Below are 27,925 nucleotides of genomic sequence, written 5' to 3'. Positions count from 1 at the left end.
CAACAATGGCACACCGGCAAAATGCAGTGAACGTCCAACAGAATAAAATCTATTTATTGATTTGAAGGGCAGACACAGGATCGGGCTTCACACTGCACAGCACATGACAAAGAATTTCTTTACAAAAACCAAAAGGGTTTCATAAAACACCAGTGCACAACTTTCCTTTGAAGGCAAGTGCATAGCACACCACTAACTACATCACTTCCTCTTAAGAGTCTGTTGCTCATCCTCCGTGTTTCAGGAAGAGCTGCCGCTCTAACAGTTCTTGTTTGGCTGGTTTTGTTCTCTCTCGGGTATCGTGGCATCTGCCTCGACCTCTTCCTGATCTGGCTGAACTAGTGGAGAGCCGCGGATGTCTGCTGGTCCCCTCTCATCATCTGCATCATCATCGTCGTCCTCCTCTTCACCCGCCTCCGTGTCCTGGCTGGCTGAGTCTGTGCAGGTGGAGGACAGCGACGCCAGCTTGTGTCTCAGGTCGGCCTGTGTGGGCACCTGAAGAGAGATCTCAGAGGTGAACGACTCCACGTCCGGACCTGAGAGAGAATCATTCAGACAGGAAGAAGAAAAGGGTTAGGAATGCAAATGACTCTTGAAAAGTCAGGCATTGATCAGACAATGTTCAGGTTACTGGAGATCTGTTCCAAAACCTAGTAAGCTGCCTACAGTTGCGTTGTAATGGAACAGGCACATTTACTGTTTCTCTGCAAATTTTTGTGGGCTAATTCCAGTCATTTCAATAGGAATCCACACAATATGGAGTTTCACGTAAAGATGCAAATTTACTGTGCTGACCAACAAAAAAGCTGCTTAGTTTGAAAGTCACTTGTATGTGAGTTGTGCTTCAATTGAAAATTTATAATTTTTGTCCCCAAATTTGGATCTAAATTAATCTTATGTGACCACCATCAACTTTGTGAAACTTCTGTGAAATTTTGTGGGACATGTTTTAATGACAAAGCACCGCATACTCAGATCCCAAAAACGAATTGATGGACTGGAGTGTTGTGGACTATTGTCATGTTTTTATTAGCTCTTTGGACTCTCATTCTGACGGCACCCATTCACTGCAGAGGATCTACTGGTGAGCAAGTGATGTAATGCTACATTTCTCCAAATCTGTTCTGATGAAGAAATAAACTCACCTACATATTGGATGGCATGAGAGTAGGGTTGCTAAGGGGTGGAAACGTTCCAGGATTTTGGAAATATTCAGAAACTTTGCCACCACTTTTGAGTGACACTCCCACATCTCAACATCCAGTCGACATCCGATGTCCAACCAAGTCCCCAACCTACATTTTGTCTTGTGACACTTGAATGCATCACAATACAGAAGAAAAAAATCATGCTAGCAACACACAAAATGCTAGCATTAAACTCTAGTGGAATGTATTGCATATCACTTCAGATTCCATTTTAAATTCAGTTAGCCTGCATTCATAGGTAGCTGCTTATGTAGACTAGACAGTGAGGCAGTGCACTTGATTTTGGAACCAGATGTCCAGTCTCCTGATGTTGCCTGTATAATCCAGACAACTTGGCTTTCAGTGCAGCTCAATGTAATTAGTGATTAGAACCTGTTTGTTCTTCTCTGGAAGCAATCAAACAACAGAGACATCATATCAGCGTGTCCTGCTGACGGCGGAGCTAAATGCTGGCTCTAATTTAATAACCTCTCAGCATTAGTGGAACTAAAGAGTTTTTTAAACATAAGGAGGGACGCCATACCAGGAAATCACTTTCATCATTAGTTATGTGGTTTAGATTTATGGAAATCAGTCGGGCTCCACTTAAAAATCACACATGACAAAGCAAAAACACCTTTACAGTGAGTAAAAATATTGATTGATGGTTGGGATGTGCCAGTATATGTATGTATACCCAGTAACGGTGAGGCCACACTGTTGTCCTCTCCACCAGAGTTGAGGAAGACGTCCAACGCCTCATGGTCAGACATGTCCATTAGGTCCATTTGCTCCAGCATGTCCACGTTCACTTCCATTGATGACATGCTTCCTATTGTCTCTGTGAACCAAAGGAAGACCAACAACATCACTTCCTGCAAACTCATACTTCAGTCACTAAGATATGTCAAGGATTTGAGTCCAGGATGAGCGTTTTAACGCAAGGAGTTCGCATCTCTGTGGACAAAGAAATCCTTCGTGTGAGTTCTTGAGTCAACTCTTGGCAAATAGAAGAGCAAATTTGGTTGTGTCAGATCTCGTTTGATGTACAGAGTTATGTCCTGGATTCGTCACCTTGCAGCTATGTTGACTCTGTGATGCCATTAGCGCATGCTTCACAAACACAGATTGCGGCGTGAGGCATGCCCGTCACATGTGCGTGTGTGAGCGTGACATCAGTAAGCAGAGCATGAACTGCGTACCTCAAGGTTGTGTAAGAGCGCAGCGGCACAGGGAGGTGGACAGCAAAGAGAGAGACATGTTAGCTCCCCTTTACAGTATTGAGACACAAACACAACCGCACACTCACACACACTCAGTGTCTGTGTGTGTATGCCTTGAGAGAAATGACACAAAACACTCTTACAACACAATTTCAGTCGATACTCCAAAACTATCCAGGTCTAAATTTTCCCTAAAGATTCACAGGGGATTGGTATATATTCCCACCTTGCTGAAAATAATAGCAATGACCTGATGGCTGCTTCAAGTCAAACATACCAATTTACTGATGAGATATGCCACTTGCACTGTGTTGTGAGCATAAACAGAACTGAAGGGTTTTCTAGCCCCGCCCTCTGGTTGATCTTAGGTCTGCCTCAATACTTTTCCGTTTGTTTATCTACTATTGAATCAGCATTACCCATTGGACTTTCTGTTCCACAAAAACTCTCTTCAGCTGCTCTTTTGTACATTTTCATACACCATAAGTCATATTATACGAACTGACTGGGTGGAAGAGGAAACAACACTCAGTTTATCTGCTTCAGGGCTGGGAATAGCTTCCCCAATCCAATATCTTGGGTGCCATGGACCTGCCACTTTTATTTGTAATAACAATTGCTGAGTGTTTTTGTACCAGACCATCTCAGCAGACATTTCTCATATATATATATATATATGTATATAAAAGCCTATGTACATTAGGTTTTTGTAAGATTTTTTTTTATAATTAGTGTCTGGCACATATTGATCTGGTCCTGGTTTGAGCTGAGGGCATGGACATAGCTCACCTCTTCTCTCCGCGATCTGTAGGTATCCTGTGGACAGGTAGTGCTCCATGTCCTGCTGAAAAGCCTCCTCAAAAAACTTTTGCCTGTCCTTTATTTTTACCTGCGGCTGGACAGGCTCCGCCTCCGGCACTCTCTGAGCATGCTCCAGCTCCGCTGTAATTGGAGGATGAAAAGAAAGGTGATAAGGCAAACTTTGCGAAAGATAACAAAACCTGTTAAAATATTCTGAAAATTCTGTCACCCATGCAAGACATCCAAAACTGGGTCTGGAGAATGCCGTAAAAAGCCCTCTATATTGGTAAAAGTTCTGAAGGGTTAGGTTGTCTAATGTTTATTATTAATTTTCTGTTTTGCCTCATTAAATGTTTCCTTAAAAAAAATTTAACAATACAAAAACATTTGTATTTTTAAGAGTCATCTGAACAGTCTATCTCATAAACTCAGTAGTTTCCTTTTTGTTAATTGTGTGGACCGCTCTCTAAAACTCAGTGCTGACCATTGGGTGAACATGAAGAACAGCTATGCTAATGCTACCTAAAGAACTACTAATGCAAAACAGTGAATTGAGTGGGGGGACATTATTGCAATTTGAGTTATTGTTTTGAGTTATCAGTAAGATAACGACTGTAAAGAGCAAACAGGTCTGTGGACGATGCAGTAAACATTGGACTGCATTATGTTCTGCAACACCTAGACAGACCAGGGACTTATGTGAGGATCCTGTTTGTGGACTTCAGCTTGGCCTTTAACACGATCATTTGAGTGCCCAAACTAACTCAGCTCTCCGTGCCCACCTCTGTCTGTCAGTGGATCAACAGCTTCCTGACAGACAGGCAGCAGCTAGTGAGGCTGGGAAAATACACATCCAGCACCCGTACAATCAGCACCGGAGCTCCCCAGGGCTGTGTTCTCTCCCCACTGCTCTTCTCCCTGTACACTAACGATTGCACATCTAAGGACTCTGTCAAGCTCCTGAAGTTTGCAGATGACACCACACTCATCGGCCTCATTCAGGACGGTGATGAGTCTGCTTACAGACAGGAGGATAAAGAGCTGGCTGTATGGTGCACTTTCAACAACCTGGAGCTTAACACGCTCAAAACAGTGGAGATGATCGTGGACTTCAGGAGAAGCCCCCCTGCTCTCCCCCTACTCACCATCATGAACAGCACTGTGGCTGCAGTGGAGTCATTCAGGTTCCTGGTCACCACTATTGCCACGTTTCCAGCGAAATTACCCGGAACATTTGTACCAGGAACTTTTTTCCCCAGGAACTATTTCCCCCCCAGACCTGCTGCTTTCTGCGTTTCCACCGCGGTGTAAAGTACCGGGAAGATTAGGCAAATAGACTGGTGACGTAGATCTGCACGCGTTTCTCAATACAAAGTACGCTGATTTCGGACTTGCATCCTCGGTAGTTCAGACTTTGCGCATTCGACTCAGGAGTGTGATGTCCGCGAGGACGCAGGTCCGGTAATTCTGCAAACAGCACCGTACTTGATAACATCAGTCAGCTCGCCTTGGCTACTGCAATTTCCCTCACTGTACATTTACAATAAAACGAAATAGGATATCAAATACCACTGCCTCCTTTCGTTTTCATTTAAACATAATAACAGCTGCAGAAATTTTCTTAGTTCAGGGATATGTGTATATATACAGCCATTACAATGAAACGAAATATTATATAAATTTGCAAAATTTATAAATTCTTTTTTTATTTTCATTTTAACATATAGATAAAATGAATATAGACCAAAGATTAAATGTAAGATTTACCCAAAACGAATTATATTTTATGTTTAACCACTATAGAGACATCAGAACCAGTGGCACACATCAGAAGGTCTAGCCGAGGTGAGGCTGCTTCTCGGTGGATACATGAGGACTGAGCTCTCGCTGATCGCGTGGAGCTCACGTCTCCGAGATCGGCGTTTTACATTTTTACATTTTTAAATAGGTGCTGTCTTTATAAATAAACCACAGATTTGAGTTTTAAACAACTACATTCTCAAAAAAAGTTGTTACATATCCTCACGCTTTTTTAAGTGGGTATACGGAAATCCTTGGCCTTTTCTAGTGGGTATATGGCGTATACCTGCGTTTTCATGCGAGTTTAGGTTCGACACTAGGCTACATAGTTTTGCTTAAGATAGAATGATAAGGCTAATTATATATGCATACCACTGTTGTGCCCAATTCTGACCCCCTGCCAAATTATTACCCCCCTAGTATTGGTAGGTTTAGTAGTAGGTTTGGGGGAGGGGTTAGGATTAGACAATCAGGTAGTGATTGAATGGGGGGGGGTAATAATTTGGCAGGGGTCAAAATTGGGCACAACACCAGTGGCGTTCCCAGACCAACTGTCTGTATGTACAGGAGGCTATTCCCAAACTCTGGAATAGCCTTCCTGATAATGTTCAGGGTTCAGACACACTCTCTCTGTTTAAATCTAGATTAAAAACGCATCTCTTTCGCCAAGCATTCGAATAATGTATCTCTTAAATTGTGAGTGTAGTTGCATCTGCATTTTTATTCTTTAGCTTGGGTTAAACTAATTTTACTTTGTTGGATCAGCAGCTATGCTAATGATGTCTCTATTTTGTTTCTATGTTTTGCCACGGGATTTACATCCCGTGGTAACTAGGATTTACACAAGCTCCAGTCTGGATCCAGAACACCTGAGAAGAGATGATGCTGACCCTCAGAGGACCCCAGATGATGCTAACCTTGAATCAACAAACAGAACTAACAATTATTGCTACATGTGTGACTGCATCATATAATTACTATTAATTAATAATATTGATAGTTCATCATCTAGCTGACTACGTCTTGTATTATTATTATTATTATTATTATTTTTCTAAAATCCTGTCAAACGTGCACAAACTACTAGCTACTACTAAATATTGTAGAAACATAATTTTCTGTAAAGTTGCTTTGTAACGATTTGTATTGTAAAAAGCGCTATACAAATAAACTTGAATTGAATTGAATTGAATTGAATATAGGAGAATATTTGGGCGAGATACAACTATTTGAAAATTTTTATCCTGAGGGTGCAAAAAAAATTAAAAATAAATAAAAATAAATACAACAATAAAGTTGTCCACTAAGAACAAGACGTTCTTAGCAATGCATATTATTAATCAAAAATATAGTTTTGAAATATTTCCGGTAGGAAATTAATAATATATCTTCATGGAGCATGATCTTTATTTAATATCCTAATGATTTTTGGCATAAAAGAAAAATCGATAATTTCGACCTGTACTATGTTTATTTTTTGGTTATTGCTAAAAATTTATCCCAGCGACTTAAGACTGGGTTTGTGCTCCAGGGTCATATATATGTTTTAATGCAATTTAAAAGTGATATGTGTTTAAATTTGTACTTAATAAAAATAATAATTTTTAAAATGGCCATGGTCAGTTTGTAAAGTGATTATTTAAATGTTTATTTTGGACTTTTAACTTGATAATCGTTATAGAAGTTGCACTTCTTGTCCTACATACTGTAAGAATCAACCATGTATTATTACACAGCTCTGTGGAATACTTGATTCTGATTGGTCAGTCAAGAATCAATCAACCAGTATTATTACACAGCTCTGTGGAATACTTGATTCTGATTGGTCAGTCGCGACATACCGAGGTATGTTATCCCTCGATAACAACCAGTAAAAGCTAATAACACAGCCTCATCCGGGTAACACAATTCGGCGGTGTACTCTTGCTTGAACGATTTTTACCTAGTGGAAGCTTTGCATTTGTTTAGCTAATAAAGTATTACACTTATTTAGTCATGTCATCCATCCACTCGCTCTCGTTTTATACAAACGCAGCTGCTGCCATTTTGCTACGATTGTTTTGTACGCTGTAATCGATTATAAGAGAACTAACAACTGGTAAGGTTTTAAAACATGTTTGTCTTAATACTTTTATTGCCTTAATTATTTCTGTGGTGAGATGTTGTGTAATAAATGGTTTGACTGCACTGTATCCCTCAAATGTCTCAATCACAGTCTCAGTCTATAATATGGGCATGTACATACCACGTAATATAGTAATCATTTAGCATGTCTACAGCATGATTAATGTTCCCATTTTGTAATCATTATACATTCCTTCTCTCATAGTAATGCAAGTTACTATTATATAATAGCTCATTACAGCTAATTTAATGATGCTGTGTGCATATGCTTGTGTGTTTGTGTGGATCTTATAATGTGATTATGACTAAGAGTAATAGAACAGTCTGTGCGTGACACTGTAATATAGAGGCATGTAATATTCTGTTCCCAGACTGTCAGACTGATTTTGCTGTCTGAGAGTATTTCCTCTAAGATATCGCTGCTCAGAAAGAGAGTTCAGCTTGTTAGAAGTCTAGTTCTCCTTCAGACTGTTATTTCTCTTGAGAGGAGCTTCATTCTTTGCCGCTGCTGTCCAGATGCACTGACCTAAGACTGAACTGACTTATTTTCTCAACAGCTTTAAGAGGACTAGAGAGTTTTAAGTTAAGAAATACAGTACAGTCTTCTAGAGGCCTAGAGAATACTACAAATTTTATACAAGATACATTTCAAGTTGATTTGCTCTTCAGACAAAGAAAAACATACAAGCTGAATGCAAAGTGACCCACATTTGGGTTTTGATCAGTGAAAATGTATACAATTTAACAATTCATTGCTGGACCCATATTGAGATTCCCAAACCGCTGCACTGATTTCTTCCCATTTTTGAACTTTGACCATTGGTACAGTGTATAATGCAAAGATTGCTAAAGCCAACAGGTTTTACTATTAGACCTCCCAATCTGTTTGTAAATAGATATAATATTGCTGCAATTTCTAACAGTTTTAAATGTGTAGTCCCCTTGGAAGTTTGCTGATGCCTCCTAGCGCGCCCTGGCCTATTGTTTGAGAACAGCTGTTCTATTGGACTCAAGCATCAGACAAGGAACATTAGCAAAAATGACGCTTTCCTCTTCTAAATAGCTTCCAGTTCTTACATTTTAGCACTTGGAAAGTTTCTGGACAGAGACATTTTATTGAATTTATTGTCCTAAAAGCCCATTCACACCAATAACAGCATAAGCTGCATGTTATCCAAACAACACATAATGATCTGTTTAATGTAAGATATAAAATCATAACTGCTTAACTGTTATGTAAGCGATCCCACTCTAATTTCCCGTCATTATCATTATAGTTGCACTCTACAGTGATTTTTAAAATGTTATGATTATAGTTATTGTCATAGATATAATTCTTCGGGTGAACTGGATTTAATCTCCCTCTGGAGAATCTGCAGAATTCAAGAGCTCTTGAATCCTGTTTAAAAACTCCCATCTGCTCACAGCCACAGAGTCAGGGTATTGTTGTCGTTCCAGTTTTAACTTCCATTTTATAACAACGATTTGGGCAAACATTATGAACATTATGTACAGTTACCTTTGTCCATATAGCATGACGTCATCAGAAGGGGTCAGTTCATCCAAAAATGAAAATGCTGTGATTATTTATTCACCATGTTGTACCAAACCCATGACTTTCTGTTTCTGTGGAACATGAACTAAAAAATTCTGCTACTTTTATGCTATATATTCCAAGTTCACAAGTACTAAGGATTACTTTCATGTTTATTTTTTACTTATTACCTAAATAATATACTAATGTGTGAACTGAATGTGATGTTTTCAGACATTTAACTGAATGTTAACTGCAATTGGATGAAAATACATTATAGTTTAATCCTCACATTTCACTGCTGGTTATATATGCTATATATAATTTTATATGTGACGAATAAAAGTTTTGAAAAGTGCACTTAGCAGACATTAACAGTGCTTTTTGATCCACTTAAGTACGATTTAGTTACAAATTTATATTCTATCTTTTTGAAATATAGTGTAATGCTTAATGGGCAAACAAGCATTTATGGTAAACTAAATCATTTAATGTTATTTGTATTGGAACTTGTATGTCATGTATTCGTGAATATATTTGTAATTACACATTTATAATGTAGTTGCAATTTATAAATTATGGCTTGGTTTCACAGACAGGGCTTAGACTAAGCCAGGATTAGACCATAGTTCAATTAGTCATTTTTATTAACATGCCTTAAAAAATAAAAAATAAAAATACCATTACTGGTGTGCATCTGATATATTTGAACATTAGTCAGAACAAGTTTCTTTCAGTTAAAACAGCTTAGACTTGCATTTTAGTCTGGGACTAGGCTTAAACCTTGTCTGTGAAACAGGGGGTATATATTATTTATTTATATCTTAAATGTCACATCAAATAACACACTACGATTAAAATTACAACTAAGAACTTAATTTATTTGATTTTTTTTACTTTTACACATTATTAAATGTGCTCTTTCTTAAAGTACTTAAGAAACAGTCCTGAAAGTGTACTCTAAGTACACTTAGGTAACCATTTATTCCATTAATATTATATTATCTGCAAGTACATAAAAAAAGCATACTTATAAGATTTGAAGTACACTCCTAGTGCACATTCAATGCAGTTAAGTGCTCTTGTTTTTCACAAGGGCTGTGACATGCTCAACTGTTCAGAAGAAGATGTTTAATTTTCTGCAAAGCCAAACAAGCTACTTGCCAGTGCCAATGTTCCCAGGATGCTCTTGTGTGTTTAATCCTTATCTGAGGCCATGACGTAAATGTGTACTCATTGCTTGTGCCCAGACATTTGTATTCCTGCTTTTCATATACAAAGAAGAATTTTGGTAAAAGTCCAATAGGTGAGAAACTGCCACAAGAGAGCAGGTGCTGACCTAAAGTCCATAATGATCCCAATGTGAGGGAGACAGAGAGGGAAAGGAGGCTTTATAGTCATCATTCTGATGGCAGACATCTGGCTGTGTGATTTAATGCAGATTAATTGGATCTGCTTATTGACTGTGTCATTCTGCAATGAGCAAATGAATGATTGCCTGCAGAATACCCCTACACACACTCCATCTATCTCGGTTTGTCTTCTTGTAATGGCTTCATTTGTGTGTAATTGCAATGACAAATTGCAGAGTCATGGAAACAACAGAGACGCGTACTGTGAGTGGAGTGAGGACTATTGAGTGGAAGACGATGTGCTTGGTTTGCCATATGGGCTGTTGTAAAGACTCATTGACACCAGCCGTAGTTCATGTCTTAGTCTTTGTGTGGCGACACCTGCTCCTCTTACTGCTCCATGCTCCATCAAAGTTTGCCTCATTCGCAATCTATTTTATACACTACATGAGGAGTTTTAAGTATGAAGTGGATAGGATTGACACTGTTAAGGCAGAATGAGAGGGAGTGTGGCTGTTCACTAGAGAGAGATTAAAGAAGCACACCTACTGCGAGGGATCAGACTGCTAAATATGATAACGATATTTTAATTGGAAATGAATAAAACTATATCGGGGTTAGTTTTAGGCCTGATACTAATTTAATTTGTAACACAATGCAAATCAAATTTAAGACTTTTTACATTTTAATAAAAATTTAAGACCTTTTTTAATACCTGCGCAAATAAAATAAATACCATATACAGATCAGTTACAGGTTTTTACACAAGCAAACGGTTTTCAGCACACATTTTAGCTTTAAGTAAAGGGATGAGTCAGAACTATTAATTATTACATTAATTTAACCCTTAAAGACCTAGAACATTTTTTGGGGCGCCTGACACACCTGCACTTTCCTTTGTTTTTCAGACCTATTCTAGCAGTCAGCATCAAGTGCCATATATCATTATAAACAGGAGAACTTACAGTTTAATTCGAACTAATTCAAAGTCTAAATTTTACTTTCGTTTTCTCGCAGAATGAATGAAATTACAGAATTTTAAGAAAAATGCAGTTGTGTCTGGGTGTTTTACACTTCCAAATAAAATTTTGTTTAGATATACCATTCCCCAAATTATAGCCATTTATTACAATATTGGTATCTGCGCTTTTAAGTAAAAAAAAAACAGGCCTATTTCGTTAACTAACAATAGAGATGTGTCCAGAAACATTTTAATGAGTAAAGAAAATTGAAAGAATGTTATTTGATAACAAAACCAAACAAAACAAGTTTTTTTTTCTTCTTCTGAGAAATATATTTTCAATCTTAGTATGAACTAACACAAACTATGCATCATGGCTATAGTAAAACAATTGCACAAATTGTCTTCAACAATACAGTGCAAATGATTCACAAACTACACGACATGAGTGAGAAATACTCAGTGTGCAACAGAAAAAACAGTGCAAACTATCTTTTTGAACTATATATTTTGTATAATTATTTAATTATAATAGACATACTGTAATATAAATGAGAGATCCGATGGCTGAAATATGTGTCAGAATCGATTTTACCGGAACATCGCCTAACGCCCTAAGAGATAAATTCCAGTGCTTTATCAGATATGTACCACTGTTTCAACCTTGGTTTTGATTTGTTTTATGTCAAAGTTCTCTGTCGTGTGTTTTTTTGAGCTTTTTCAGAGAGTGTTCTCATGCAAATGTATTAGTTTGTGTTTGTATCCATGCACTCGCGACAGACTTCACTTTCACTTTGTGTTCGTTCATATTTCAAAAAGCAATATGTTAAGTAGTAGTTCAAATGACTACTTATTGGTTGAAGTTTGAGAACTACTTATATGGTACAGTTTGAACCAATCTGGGCTCGGGGGTGGGACTACGCGTAAACAATCATTTCTGTTTGGCTCAGAGGAACGAAAGCATTGGTTTCTTCTGACGAATCAATGTTGTCAAAATGTGATGATGTAATCACGTGCACTACGGCGCGTCTGAATATCCAAATGAAATAAATAGGATATCTCCGAAACGGGGAGATGCTTTACATCACTTTTTAAAGCATTCGGATTGGATTAGCGGTTCAAAAGTTATTTTTAGCTGCGGGCAGCTATATCGGTCTTTGAGGGTTAAACAATTATATCTATTATTATATTAATTTAATAACATATAAATATATCTGAATGTCTTAATTGTTTTTATTTTTAAAATGCATTAGCATTAGCTTCTTGTCGATCCACAGGTTTACATTTACAACGGAGTGTTTGCTGCGTAAAAATAGGGTGAATTTTCGCAATGGTCTGCACAAAAAGGGCTTACTGAAAAATGCTAATTCATCCTCTGCCAGCAGGAGGCGCTTTTGGAGCGGCAGAAATATAGCCGTTTCCATGATAACTGCAGAAGTTATCAAAAACAAAAACTGATCATGTAAATGTGCTCAGTGTGTTAAAGTTCACTGCCACTGTTAGTCTTGTCATTCATAATGCTCCCAGACAGAGATAGAAGATGTTTAATAAATTAATGCTATGCAGAGAGAGTTTGACTGGAGTGATCTGTGGCACGGTCCTGGTTTCCTGTCTGCGTCTGCCCAGTATGCGCACATTTCGTGACTGGATTCTTTCACACATCAATAAACCACATTTCATTTGGAGTCAGCAGTGAATATTACGAGCCTCATTTTTTCTTCTCTCACAGCGAGAGAGGGAGATCTTACCCAATGAGTGGCCTGCAGATCTACATGGTTTATTGGACACTCACACACATGGACGGAAGTCCACAGGCTGCATTCTCTCTTCTTGCCATTCTTCATTTAGCCTGATGAGTCTACTGTTGTGTTCCAGCATTCCTGCATGCTAACACCCGTCAGTGTAGGTTTGTACGAGTGTGAACCTCCTAGCGGATTGAGTCACGCTGCTCCTGTCTGGACTACTTTCTATCTAGTGCTGAGAAGTAGGTCATATTAATTCACTATAATCTATCTATATCATTCTGTTTATTGTTCTGTTGTTCTAGCTCTGTCTGTCTGTCTATAAATTTAACTGTTTGTCATCTGTCTGCAATGCACTTATTTTTATAGAGGGTTAATTTGTTAACATTAGTGCATGCTTTACGTTTCATGAACTAAAAATAAACAATGTTCACTGCATTTATGAATTAATCTTAATGTTAATTAATAACCATACTAGTATTAATAGGTAGTTCAATCATAATATATTATTCATTCAGCCAGTCAGACAACAAATTACATGTCAAAGTCATCTTCTGACGAATTAACTCTGAGTAAACCCCCCTTCACACCCCACGCTAGTCAGGGGTATGAAAATGTAACAGCCCAGAGCTTCGATCAGTGTTATTTAATATGCCATTCTGAGAGAATCCATTATCCATGCTGAACAGCTGTAAACGCCTCCGCCCAGGATCAAAGGACTGCCTCAGACTATTACTTCACTTTTCTGTCAGAGAGATACGAGCTGTGAGAATGTTATGTCTTAATGTGTAATGGACTGAAAGCCAGCGGGTATCAAGCTGCTTGGGAGGAACAGGCAGAGAACAAAACAAATCCTTTTGTTTACATTTAGGATGACAGCTTTCCTACCCTCAGAATTACTGGCTGTTACACTTCTCATCAGAAGGCCTCCTGTAAGCACCGCTTTTACACTACAGAGTGCTATGAATGAAACCATCAGAGGAATATTTGGAGTTCAATACAAGTTAAGCTCAATAGACAGCATTTGTGGCTTAAAAATAATAACAGTTGACTGTACTTTTCTTTAAAAGCAAGCATTGAGGTTACGTCAAAGTGCTTACAGTAGAAGTAAAAAGGGATAATTTCAAGAGGATTTAAAAGGAGAAATGTGACCCTTGTGAAAAAGAAGTACACTTTATCATACTTTTAATTGCTGGGACACACCAAGCTGATGGTCATGTTGGATTGGCGTCAGTGCCATCGATAAGAGTGAGCACTCTGATTGGATGTTCAGTTTAGTGCACGAGAACTAAAGCCACAAAAAAAAAAAACTTACCTGACCATTCCAATATGCAAACATTTTCATAACAAAATGAGACACTTGAAATAAAGGTAATTATCAGTATAAAATATTTAAAGCAAATAAGCGCTGCTTTCATCAAGTTTCATATACAGTATCTGCTATATCTCTTATATCCTCATTTGTTTTTCCTATTGATGGACAAATATAGACTACTGATACACGCTGATAGAGACAGTTAATTCCTCACAGGCAGGCAGATTTTTATTTTTATTTTTTTAAAAAGAGGAACAAATCAAAATAAATTTTTGTGTTCACCATTATGTCAAGTGCTGTCAATTGAGCTTAACTTGTTTTAAACCTGGAATTCTGATTTAAGGTCCTTTAATATGACTCGTGTCCCTAATGTTTTGAGTTACAGAGGCACTCAACATTCAAGCAGTTTCAACTCTGATCCCATTTACTGTGGACCTTTGGAAGCACAGCCAGTGAGTCCCAGACAAATCAAATTATGTGGATAGTTCAAAAATTCAAACCGAATGCAAGACTGATCCTGTGAGTAAAAGGATTCATTGTTCACCACAAATTGAATATAAATATCCCAAAATACTAATTGACTTGTAAACAGCTGCAGCAGCTCCTCTAGGTGCATCTGTTGCCATGACTTTAGATTATGTTTTTCTCTAACTTGCTTTCAAGGCTGTTGAAGAGTATTCTGTAGTATTGAGTGGGAGAGAGGCTCAGGCAATGACACTGCGTGATTTTCAACAGGTAACCAAGCAACGTGCAAACAGCAAAACACAGCAGCCATGAGCTGCCCCTGCGCTCGACCACTTCATCATATCTTCATGAGCTTGTTACAACGGCACTGCATCTGCAACAGCACGGGACTTGAGCTTTGAGCAGCTTCAACTGGCTTCTCTTGAACAGAGAGTAACACATAGTAGTGGGTGTTTAATGTCTTGGAAAAAATGCTGTTATCTTGGAAAACGTGGGATTGTGATACTGAATATAGGTCAGTTATGTACACTTTGAAAATTTGAAATCATGTCAATGATTAAATGACTTGGTCCTCCAACAGAAGTTACATAAACTTTGTTTTTGGACTTGTTTTATGCTAATCCCGTGGTATTCTTTACAGTACCTTGTAAACACCATGGTATGTTTTTTTCAAATGCCATCTGACACTATCACTATACCATAGTATACACATTGGCGACGCGACAGAAATTGGACAAATATATGTATATATATATATATATATATATATATATATATATATATACAGTACAGACCAAAAGTTTGGAAACATTACTATTTTTAATGTTTTTGAAAGAAGTTTCTTCTGCTCATCAAGCCTGCATTTATTTGATCAAAAATACAGAAAAAACAGTAATATTGTGAAATATTATTACAACTTAAAATAATAGTTTTCTATTTGAATATACTTTAAAAAAATAATTTATTCCTGTGATGCAAAGCTGAATTTTCAGCATCATTACTCCAGCCTTCAGTGTCACATGTAACATCCAGTCTATCACATGATCATTTAGAAATCATTCTAATATTCTGATTTATTATGAGTGTTGGAAACAGTTCTGCTGTCTAATATATTTGATGAATAAAAGGTTAAAAAGAACTGCATTTATTCAAAATAAAAAAAACAATTCTAATAATATATATTCTAATAATATATTTTCTTTACTATCACTTTTTATTAATTTAACACATCCTTGCTGAATAAAAGTATTGATTTTATAAAAAAAAGAAAGAAAAAAAAATTACTGACCAGTATTGTATATTGTTATTACAAAATATTTCTATTTTAAAAACATAGCTTCTTCTTTTTTTTTTTTTTTTTTACTTTTTATTCATCAAAGTATCCTAAAAAAGTATCACATGTTCTGAAAAAATATTAAGCAGTAATATTAAGTAAGTGGAGCAGGTGTCGCTCATTCCCAGAGGTGGGTAGTAACGAGTTACATTTACTTCGTTACATTTACTTGAGTAATTTTTTGGGGTAACTAATACTTTTTGGAGTATATTTAAAGATGGGTACTTTAACTCTTACTTGAGTAAATTTTTTGGGAAAAATCTGTACTTTTACTTCGTTACTGTGGGCGACGCTCCTCTCGTTACTTTATCTTAATGCAATAAATGTTATAAATGCTTCAGTTTGTTCCAAACGCGCCGTCTACTTTTCTCTGGACAATGAGCGATGTCCATTCGCGAATGATTCATTCTTTTGAGTCAATTCTGTTCAAAGGCTTGATCAAACCAATTGGCTAACCAGTGAATTGGTTCATGAATCAGTTTGAATGATTCGTTCAGTTCCCTGCCGCACGCGCTGAGCGTCTGAAGTGGTTCATCAGCAGCGTTGAAAACGTGGCTATGGATCTGCACTGAATTGAAAGCAAATCTGCAAAGGCTATAATTGCTTGCGATGAAGATCTTTATTAGATGAACACCGCGTGTGCTGTCTACTGTTTAACAGGTAATAACTTGGGCTACACTCGATTACAGTACACGATACCACTGTGACATTAGTTTGTTGTACGTGTGACTTATAACAGAGGGGAGTCAACTCGAATGCAGCTTCCAAAAGACAAAAAATAGCCGATTAAGATTTTATTAATTTTAATACAATCACACCGGTGCGAGTACGTTCAGCGAGTCGCTGAGCCATAGATACAGATGTAGATGCATTTTTACAGCAGTGCGCATTATAACCAATCACACACGATTCTGTTGAGCTTATGAATGCAATGGCCAATCAGAGGCGTTCAGGTGAGTCATCGCTAAAATTCTGGTTCTTCCTTCACTATATAATGAGATATTTCATTATATAGTTCATGCGTCTGGGAATTTTTCTAATGCTTAATAATAATTTGCCAATATGCTATTGTGGCTGCTGTGTCACATGATGACCCCCATATACCTAGACACAATTAATTATGATATTTCCACAATATTTACGCTTGCAGAAATATACTTCTGCGTGCAGACAGAAGAACATCCGTCAATGTGCATTTGGTTTGTTATGTTCAGACGTTTGGTAACTTAACGGTCATGTGAGGAGTTTTCTCTCTTCTCTGTGTCAGAGGTTATTTATACATATATAATACATACTTTAAAATATAATTTATTTTGTGATGCAAATCCGAATTTTAATCAGCTATTACTCAAGTTTTCAGAGTTATGATCCTTCAAAATATAAATCTAATATATTGATTTATTACCAGTGCTGGAAACCGTTTTGTTGCTTAATATTTTTTTGGAACCTGTGACATTTTGTTTAGGATTATTTGATGTATCAAAGGTAAAAAGAACATCATTGATAGTAAATCAACATATTGGAATGATTTCTGAAGGATTATGTGACATTGAAGACTGGAGTAAAGGGTGATGAAATATATATATTTATACACACACACATACATTTTATCTATATATCTAAATAAAAATAGGCTCAGTATATATGACCCAAAGTAACTAGTAGTTAACTACTTGAGTAGATTTTTTATCCGATACTCTTTTACTCATACTCAAGTAACTATTCAGACTAGTACTTTTACTTTTAATATTCCTAGAAGTACTTTTACTTTTACTCGAGTACAGTTTTTGGGTACTCTACCCACCTCTGCTCATTCCCAATCACTCCACCGGCCTCACTCCGTTCCCACGGCTCTTGACCCGCCCCACTCGTCACAATAATAGAATATATGACCCCAAACTATAATAGAGGCCACTCTTACACATGGAAGGCCACAAGCATGAGAAAGAGAATGAAGGAGGTGGAAGACACTAGGACAAAAGTAGATTCCCCACATTTCAGCAAGTATGTTCCTTAGGGTTGTGCTTTCTAAACCAACCCTCCAGATCTGAACATCTTATGTTAATTTGATTAGATTGAATGGGACTATAGATGAGCTTTGCCCTTTGATAGAGGTAAAATGGTGTTATGTTAAATATGTGCCATCCTCATGCAAACCCACACATTCCCCTGGGTAATTATTAGAGGAAGCTGTAACAATCCCAGTTTACCAAGGTCACCGTAAGCAAATGAGCCAATGCAAATTAAGACAGTAACAAAGAACTGAAGATTGTACAAGATGATTCCTTTGTGCTGTGGGCTTCCTTAATGAAAGTTTTCATTTGCAAATTAATGCAAAAATGTCATAATCTTACACGAATGCATTATTATTATTATTAACACCTAAAGATTAATGTTAATGCTATTAATGCTATTTTATTTATTTATTTATTTATTTATTTTTACAATATAATGTACCAGTGTTAAGGCACAGATGAACCATGGCTTGCTAGTTATTTATAATGAAGCAAAATATTGTTATTTAACCAAATGAGAAAGCATGTACATTTGAAATAAAGTCAGCCTTTACTATACACATCAAACTGTATAAATGCAAAACACATGGAATAAAATCACACTTTTCTTTAAAACTGTCATTAATAAACCCTACTCTCAGATCTGCAGGACGTCTGCTAGCATCTGCTGGCTAAAGCAGGTGCATGTCTCACAGCGAGTATCAGTTTCAATTGTCTGCATTCTACCATGCCTCTCAGTATTGATAAAGCTATAAATACCAATTTAACCCTGAAATATGATATGATAGATTCTGGAGTAGTCTGACGGTGCAGTGATAGCCTGTCTGAAAGGATTAGGCAGCCTGACAAGAAGATTATTAGATAAGAAGGCTCTACACATTGAAAATTCCCTTAAATTGATCAGACATCCTCTTTCTGTCACTTTTTTCCAGGTCTGAGAACATCGGAGTGCTTTCAGCCATAAAACAGCAGGGCTAGCATGTAGCGAAACTGCCTTAAATAAAAGGAATAGTTTTGTGGAAGAAATAAAGTCATGCAGAGTTGCAGTCACATAATGGTGATTTAACTCTGTAAAGCCGACATTTGAAATTATAGTCAGAATTAATGTTTAATTGTTTTCCTTTATTTATTTATTTTACCATTATTGAAACTTTAGACAATATATAAAAGTTCATCTTAATTTTACTTAATTTAAAAAAAATGTGATTTAATTTTTACAATTATACTAAAAGTTTAAAACATTTTTGCTAAATATTATAAACTATCAATCAGATGTCAGAAGATTTTACACAGTCGGTAGGGTTTACAGGGTTAAATAATGACCTAATTTAGATTTTTGTGTCAACCATTCCTGTAAAAAGCAAATAATGCAGGGTTTCCAGAATGACCATTAGCGTGTAAAGGGAAAGACTTTGATTCCTCGGGCTGTTGTTCTCTGAAGGATGAGAATGCACAGGCTTCCTGCCCACTGAAAATGCCACTATTCATTATACTGTATCTATAAAGTCCAGTGCCATAACATAACATACTTCTAACAAACAACACATGAAACAGCCTACAGGAATCCACTAAACTGCTCACTCAATCAAAACAACTGCCATTTAAATGGAAACAAGATTGAGAACGAAAGAGTGTAATGTAAAATGTTAATTAAAGTCCAGTGCTGACCATTTGAACATATTATAGTTAGTTGCTTATAAATGAGGCCGTCTAGATAGGAAAGGCAGTGTATTTGTGCACACGAGTGGAAGAGCGGTGCGTCAGGCTGAATGAGAGTCAAACCTATGATGCAATACACAGAAAGTAGCTCTTTAACAGAAGTCCTCCAACCCTCTCATCATATAAATTTGTATTACATTTACAATCACAGTTTAGCTCACAAATGTAAAATGGCGACTCGGGTGTCAGTTTATATTTGCCACTGGGCTGAAAGGGATTTTGCTGCATCTGGAGGGGCCACAACATGGAGAGAACCATTGTGGCACAAACCATTTTGAGTGCCCTTTAATTAAAAAGTCATTACAAACCTAACCCATAATCCCTTTAGATCAGTGACAGGAAGAAAGTAAATAGTGCAGTGCATTAAAATGCAAGTAACACTGCAGTACACTGTTACTGTAATGAAAAGTCCTTAAGCATTACTCAAACATTACTGGATCTAAAATTAGTTGCTGATAATGTGGCAGGGCTCCAAACTGACTAAACTGGTGACAAATAACATTAATAACAATTTAAATTTAGTGACCATTAAATAAATAAATAAATAAATCATGAAGTTAGGGACTTTCCAGTGTGTGTTTTTGCATGTTGAGAAAAGCTGAAATTTTATCAGTGAAATTTTCTGCAGGTACATCGTTATCCAATAGGGGCAACAAGTGGCTGTCTTTATGAGTAAGTAAGAGACTCATTCAATGATTTGCTCAAAAAAATAAATCATTCAAATATGTTTATTTCCCTACAATATAGTAAGTGAAAACAGTACGCCAAAAGAGTAGCATGTCCGAATTCACAGTATTCTTGCTTCCAGCAAGATTTTGAAGTGAGTCTTTAATGGACACGAGGCCACGTGAGAGGACTTGTGAATAGCACTGAAGCAGCACAACTGATGATGCTTAACAATGACAATGTACTATGTCCAAATTATATTCATTCTACAGATTCATACTATTGTATATAGAACATATCTTTTGAACGTTTGTGAAGATCTAATTCAATCAGACAGTATGCGAATGGATTCTGCTACTGACTATATAAATTACAGTTGAATCATTCATTCAACCAATTAGTTCAAAAACACTAATTTATTCCGGAACGTGACTAATGTGTGATGTTGGCAGTGTAGAAATGCACAAAGTATTGGCCTGATTTTGTATACAATGTGTTTAATGTTTAATACTGTAAACTGCTTGCTTTAAAGCAATCTATTGTATTAGTGCTATTTAAATAAATGTAATGTGACTTGACTGGAGAGGTAAGCAGAGCTAGTGCAAACCTTTCCACATCACTATGATTAGATGCTGCTATCATCATGTTGTGTTTATTTTGTTGCTGAGCGGAAAGTGCACAGCACATTATAACATATTCATCTAAATGCCACAGGATGTTTGCTAACAATATACCACTGTGAAGGTTTTTCAACCATCTTTTTAACCCGATAACTGAAGAACAAACTGAAGACGTCTTACCATCCCCCTTTATTGATGTTTCCTTTTATTGTGGCCCTTTACAATACGCTAGATGTTCCCTCTGGCTGTCAAGCATCTTTGTAGCAGAATGATGTGGGTTGAATGGGCTAAGGTGCTATCACAGCTCACACACTCACTGTAACGGATCTTCTACTAGTTATTTCATTTTTACGGGACAGTACTGTAAATCATAATCCCGCAGAGCTGCTTTATTGATAGTGAGGATGTGACATGTTATAGACAGCTGGAACTGTAAAAGCACCCTCTTCAACCAAACAGATAGACAGACCCTATGGGAAATGGAGTTATTTCATTTTATTGTACTGCATGTGTATATGTACTGAAACTCTGTGTAGCACCTACAGCTCTGTAAATCAGTCTGATGGATCTTAAAGGAGCTAAAGTTTATTTTTAACAATCATTTTAGTCTGATCTCAATAGTTTGAGCAGCATATTTCAGCATATTTAATGAAGTCTTTGTGTGTGTGTGTGTGTGTGTGTGTGTGTGGTCTTTCTGTGTAATTAAACTGCAGAAGGGATGCTAATCCTGCTCTTATCTGCTGAGAGTCCAACTCAAACAACTAATTTGCTTAAAGGGCTGTTGGCCGTTTGCTTTTCCTGTCTACCTCTGTTTGTGTGTGTGTGTGTGTGTGTGTGTGTGTGTGTGTGTGTGTGTGTGTGTGTGTGTGTGTGTGTGTGTGTGTGTGTGTGTGTGTTGTGTGTGTGTGTGTGTGTGTGTGTTGTGTGTGTGTGTGTGTGTCTGCGATTACTCTTTCACACTTGGGACTGGAGACTATTAACATAAAAATGTATCTCAGCATTCTTTTCAGTTGAGACAAATTAAGCTAATGACATTATAACATGTTTGCAAATTTGCTTTGGTCTTATGCTGAATTTGCCTTTATATATGTCATTTTGTGGACAGTAGAATGCCTTTTTGGTCAGAAGTCAGACATATCTGGTCATATCAATATCTTTTATCATGTTTGAGACACTCATGTTTGGTTAAAATTGGTTTACTTTCTGTTTATACCAGAGACCCAACTATGTCCATTTACCTCAGAAGAGGTATGTTTGGAGGCAGTCGTGGCCTAATGGTTAGAGAGTCTGACTTGCCGCAGTTCGCAGGTACGAGTCTTGGTACCAGCAGGGACTGTAAGGCTGGGGGGAGTGAACGAGCGCTCTCTTCCACCCTCAATACCACGGCAAAAATGGCTGCCCACTGCTTTTGGTGTGTGTGTGTGTGTGTGTATTTACTACTTGGATGGGTTAAATGCAGAGCACAAATTCTGAGTATGGGACACCCTACTTGGCCACACTTCATTCCATTTTGTCACTTAATTTGACAAATGTATTATGGGACAGCATATTGTTGCCTGTATATTTCACAAAAATATTTATATAAAATATCTATTATTTTCTGTGATACATCTCTGACTTCCACTTGTTCTGTTCCTTTTATTGTAAGTCAAATAAGCCAGGTTACTGAGACTATCACCTTTTTGTTCTTGATGATTCTTGGCGCCCCTTCCTCATTCTTTGAATTGGTGACTATTATTCATATTCCTGAGTCAAGTGTCAATACACACCCCTATGCGTGAATTCTCCTTTTAGTCTATGATAATGAAGTTGTCTGCATTGTACAGTTATGCTAATTGGATTATGACTGGTGAAATGGGGCAGGTCACTGTCCCTGAATACTTCATTTACATGCTTTGTTTATTAAGGTCGTCTACCAGGTGCTTTGTCTCCATTTCTAAGCACTGCCCCCTAAATGTATATACGGTAAACTACAATATATCACTCCCTTAGTTAGACTTTTGATGACTGCAGCGACACACAGAAAGTTCTCAATAAAGTGTCCTGCTGAAGATACCTAAGAGTATCAAGGTCTTCAATTTTCAGAAAATCATAACAATGGGTAATTCATTGTATTTATTTTTGTTCTGTGTCTCAGGTATCTAAGATAATTAATCAATAAAAAAAACAATGTAATATTTCAGTGGAAAGTTTTTGAAGCATGTTAGTTTAGTTCATTATAAATTCTTAGAAAATTAAGAAAGGTCATTATGTGTGTGAAGTTAAATGGTCATGGAGTTTCTCATACTCCAAACAGAGCATGCACGTTAAACAAGAATGAGACGAGGCAGGCAGGGTGACGTCTTCAGGATAGATTGGACAGAATTGTCTCTCCTTTGAACATCTATGAAAGTGAGTCGGAGGTCTCAGGGGTCTGGCTTAGTCTCGTCTCATCTGCCTGCACTGGGAACCAGAGGTTTAGACTTGAATTGATCGACTGTTCTGAGAACAGCTTGACATGCCATACAGGAAACCGTGAAGGTTTCACGTGACTTCAGATCACTTAGAATAAGTCATTCTCGACAGTCCCAGATGGGAACTGTGTGCAGTGATTTGTTTATCAAAAGTTTGAGGGGACAAAACAATCAGTGTGGAATGTCATTCAAAATAACTGATTTGCTAGTGTTTATGTTCATTATTCCAGCTAGCAAGTTAATCACGTCTGGACCTGTTTGATAGCAGCACTGAAAAACTTGTTTACAGCCCACAGTAACCGGCATAAGCTAATTATCTTCAGTATTTCATGTCCATTTCAGTTTGCAAATGCTATTTAAAAACACATTTATCGGGATAACAATAATAATAAATAAATATTTGAATAATAATAACTAAATTACAAGTAATAATAATAATTAATGTAATAATAAAATAATACTGCCATTATAAACAAACAGATAACCACAATTATGTAATAATTAAATCATTCATAATAATTAACTTAATTATATTATTATAATATTAAAAGTAAACAACTTATAACAACAATAATAAATATATTCATAAATATTACAAACTTAATAACAAAAATAATATTTTTTTTTCAACTAAAACAAACAAACATGCAAATAAATAGTATCTATTTTGTATAATTTATTTAGTAAGATTTGGAGGCCAACTTAAAAGCTTAATTATCAAAAGCAAAACATAAATGACAACAATAATAGTATAATAAATCATTTTAAATAAATATAATAACAATAATGACAATTAAATAAAATAATAAAACTAAATAAAAGTAATACATTGTATCAAACTAAACAAATACCACTACTACTACTACTACTAATAATAACAAATAATATTTGGTATAGTAATAATAATATGTTAATATTTAAAAAAAATCATACAAATAATATTTTTGTTTAAAAAGCTAAAACAAGCAAATGAATGAATGAACAAATGAATGAATGAAAATGATCGCTTATAGAAAAAGGCTTACTGACATATTCTGTATTGTTATATATGACACACAGAGGCACATCCCTCTTAATAGCTCATATAATTCAATCAGCCAAACATAATGTATATCAGCATACCATCTTCGTTCACATTTACATTACAGTTCTATTTTCTCCCTACATACAGTATAAAGCTGCTTATGGAATATGGGTCAGTCCCAGTTCAACTTTTATATCTAGATATGCATGTGTGTCTTCTGCACACTGACACACATATTCAAATTCCCTCTGAGTCTCCTTTACTTCAAGCTCTTATTCTGAGCATCCAAATGTTTACATACCCCTTCAACCTCCGGCACTGTCAGCACACTTCAGATTCACTGAGGTTAAGCAGTTTGAGCAGCACAAGGCTGTTTTCCGTCTGAACACCTGTTTAACCAAGTGCTCTGTGAATGTGAGCGTGTGGCTGTGCCAAACTCCCTTGACTTTTTACTGTACATGTGTAATGCAGCAAGACACTGAGCGTTGTATTCCCATCACAATTGCTTCTGTAGCTTCTGAGTTGTAACGATATCTAACCTTACCACATGTAAAGAACAAGGGGCAACATGAAAGCTAATTAATACCTGCAACCTCCCATTTTGTAACACTGCATGCTTGCAGTGTAGATAGTTTTGCTTTTATAACTGGAGCATTCGAGATTTGCTGTTTCATGTTTCTCACATTCAAGCGTGCAATTTATACTGTATACTGTGCTTAGTATGCTAATTTTGTCTTTGTAGATGACCTACTACATTACACTGTGGGGAATACTCCTATCCCACAATGCAATATGCTCCACCTTCCATACAGTTCATTAGTGACTGCCCACTTTTTAAGCAGCTTTGTTTTTTTGTGTGTTTTTTTTTCTCCTAATAAAAGTCTTAAATAATTAAGACAATATTCACAATATTCGAATAAAATCAACATTTCAAAATTTGATTTGAAGCAAAAAAAAAAAAAGTATTTGGAAATTGGACAAAAAGTCAAAGACTGTGTACTTTCAGTTTTAATAAGAGGAAAGAGCTACAAACCCATGAAGCGCTGTGAATGATAATCAAATTAAAATTATGTAGTAACATAAAACTGTCGATTTAGAGATACTGATTATGCTTCTATAAAGTATATATTAGATTTTTATTCTAAAATGTGCAGACACATTCAAGTTCAGTAGTTTGAGAGCGTAAGAAGACTAATTTATGACATTTGTAATGCTTCATGGACAGGCTAAAGAGTTGTTTTAGTGCGATTTACTTTTTTCAGCTCGCTGATTGGTGGACATTCTCTGTTAAACACGATTATTTAAAAATTCAGTTGAAGTAATGCAGGCTGACAGCTTCAACAGAAGCCTATACTATTGATTGGCAGCTTTTGGAGCTCACAGTAGGTATGTCTTTAACAGTTTGTCTGCCTTTGAACAGTTAATGTAAAAAAAAAAAAAAACATAATAATAAATTCTCCCTATGAAGAAAATGAGAGTGAGTTTTTTTTTTTTTTTTTTCAGAAACTGACTGCTGCGCTCTGGTTTCAGTGTTAGGAATGAGCCAAAATTATATTTATCACATCTAAAAATAATAATAAAAGACTTTATTATTATTAGACTGCAACTTTACAAAATTAGGTTTAAAATGGCAAAATAACCTTTTTTTTTTTTATAATAACTGGATGCCATATACTGAATTAAACATGCAAGTACAAGTACTACAAGTAGGTAGTTCACAGTAATGCATTACACTAGTATGCTAGTTTAGTTATGCTAGGTAGCAATATACTAAATACTAATGTAGTTAGCATTTCCCAAAAATTCAAAATCACCACCGATTATATCAAGTATTATGGTTGTGTTGTGTTGTGTTGTGTTGTGTTGCACATATGCAACACAGACAGATTTGTTGATTAAAACAATATGGCTATAATAATCTTAGAGGATCTGGCAATCCACTGATGAATAATGTGAGTCAGATCTGCTCTGCGACCTTAGTGATCTAGAGACAATCAAGACATACAATACACTGAACAAAATGTGTGACTCATAAAATTATATATTAGGCCAGAGACGATGTTTGTGCTCAATAAAGAAGATATAAGGGCCATAGATGTGCAAGTTCTCTATTTATTGAGTCACATTACAGTCAAAAAGTCACAGATTAGACTTTAATAAACATGGCAATCATAAATATATTGTTTATGAAGGAAAAATTTGGACAATTTGACCTGGACAGCTTTCTGTCAAAAACATTTTACCTCACTGCTTTTGTTCAATCTCACAGAACACACACACACACACACACACCTTCAAATCCAATCCATGTCATCTTTATGAAATAATTGCAGTCTAGGAACACAGAGGAATGCCAGGAAGAGAGAGGGCAAAGTCTATACAGCACACTACCAAATTAACTTGATACAAAGACTAATCATTTCTGCCGCATGCTAATTTAAACAATATTAATATTTAATGTAAAAGCAAGTGAACCCTGGCACGCAGAATGTCAAATGAAGCATTGAAGAGACAAACAAGACGGCAGTGAGATTAGAGTCCTGCTCTCTGTTGAATACTAGTTTCTTTAATCAGCACCTCTGTCGTCATCTCATTGACTCACTGGCTTTAGCTGTCAGCAAAAACTGCTGTGTGTAAATCCAACCGAAGACTACTCAACAATGGCACTGGAGAAAGCCTCTTTAGGAAACAATTACCTCCTAATTTAGATTTTGTTATTATTTACTCACACTAATGTTGTCCCAACCTGCATGACTTACTTTCTTAAGTGTAACACAAAAGGAGAAGTTTAGCAGAATGTCCAAACTGCAGTTTTCATACAGTAAAAGTGAATGGGGACTGGGGCTATGAAGCTTCAGGACCAAAAGATCACCATGAAAATGATCGATATGACATGTGTGCAGCTGCACTTTTCCAGTATGCACATCTGTAAACAACCCATGCAGAGTGACTGAAGCACTGCAGGTCAGAAGATACTTCAGCCATCAGCAGTAAAAGAAAGAGAGATGCTACTTACAAGAATTCCTCTTGCTGCCGCTGGTGGATCCTGGGGAAGACATCCCAATGCCGTTGCCGAATCTGACCAGGAGTCTTACAGTGGGAGTACTGGAGTGTTGTAGTTTGTTTACAGCACAGGACACCCACCACACATCCTGAACGTCTAGACAAGCAGCACTGGATGGTTTGACACACAGAAACACGGCCAGTGATGCTGTGGAGCAGTGCAGCATGCAGCGAGCGCTCGGCTGTCTGATGGACCGAGAGGCAGAGCAGCAGAGAGTAGTAGATAGGAATGTACCACTCAGCATCTCAGGAGGGGAACTGCATTCATAGAAAAATGAAAAATGCCACTTTGTACTTTTATAAGATTTATTTGGCAGATGCTAATACCATGCATTGATAAATGTTGTACAACAAGACCTAAAATGTGAGTATTAAAGATATAGCTCACCAAAAAATAAAAAGCTGCTGAAAAATCTACTCACCCTCAGGCCAGCCAAGATGTAGATGAGTTTGTTTATACATCTGAACAGATTTGGAGAAATGTAGCATTACATCACCTGCTCACCAATGGATCCTCTGCAGTGAATG

General features: G+C 36.7%; 1 protein-coding gene across 1 annotated transcript; it reads right to left on the bottom strand.

Moving 5' to 3' along the window:
• Positions 1-27: 27 nt before the first annotated feature.
• Positions 28-27,662, bottom strand: LOC132104443 (dysbindin-like). The gene is made up of 4 exons (XM_059509920.1): positions 27,351-27,662; positions 3,200-3,352; positions 1,885-2,028; positions 28-536 (listed from the first exon to the last, which is right to left on the bottom strand). The coding sequence occupies exons 1-4, from the start codon at positions 27,640-27,642 to the stop codon at positions 259-261; spliced, it is 867 nt and encodes a 288-aa protein (XP_059365903.1). The 5' UTR covers positions 27,643-27,662; the 3' UTR covers positions 28-258.
• Positions 27,663-27,925: the final 263 nt, after the last annotated feature.

Source organism: Carassius carassius, chromosome 25 (genome assembly GCF_963082965.1).
Source record: "Carassius carassius chromosome 25, fCarCar2.1, whole genome shotgun sequence".
NCBI classification, from domain to species: Eukaryota; Metazoa; Chordata; class Actinopteri; order Cypriniformes; family Cyprinidae; genus Carassius; species Carassius carassius.
The sequence above is the reverse complement of the archived record's forward strand: the minus strand, read 5'-3'. Positions and strand labels throughout refer to the sequence as shown.

Excerpts from the sequence above, each read along its gene's own strand:
- LOC132104443 (XM_059509920.1), bottom strand. The coding sequence starts at position 27,642 with ATGCTGAGTGGTACATTCCTATCTACTACTCTCTGCTGCTCTGCCTCT. Across the intron at positions 2,029-3,199 it reads ACAGATCGCGGAGAGAAGAG|AGACAATAGGAAGCATGTCA; the intron begins GTGAGCTATGTC and ends TTTGGTTCACAG. Across the intron at positions 537-1,884 it reads TGTGGCCTCACCGTTACTGG|GTCCGGACGTGGAGTCGTTC; the intron begins GTATACATACAT and ends ATTCTCTCTCAG.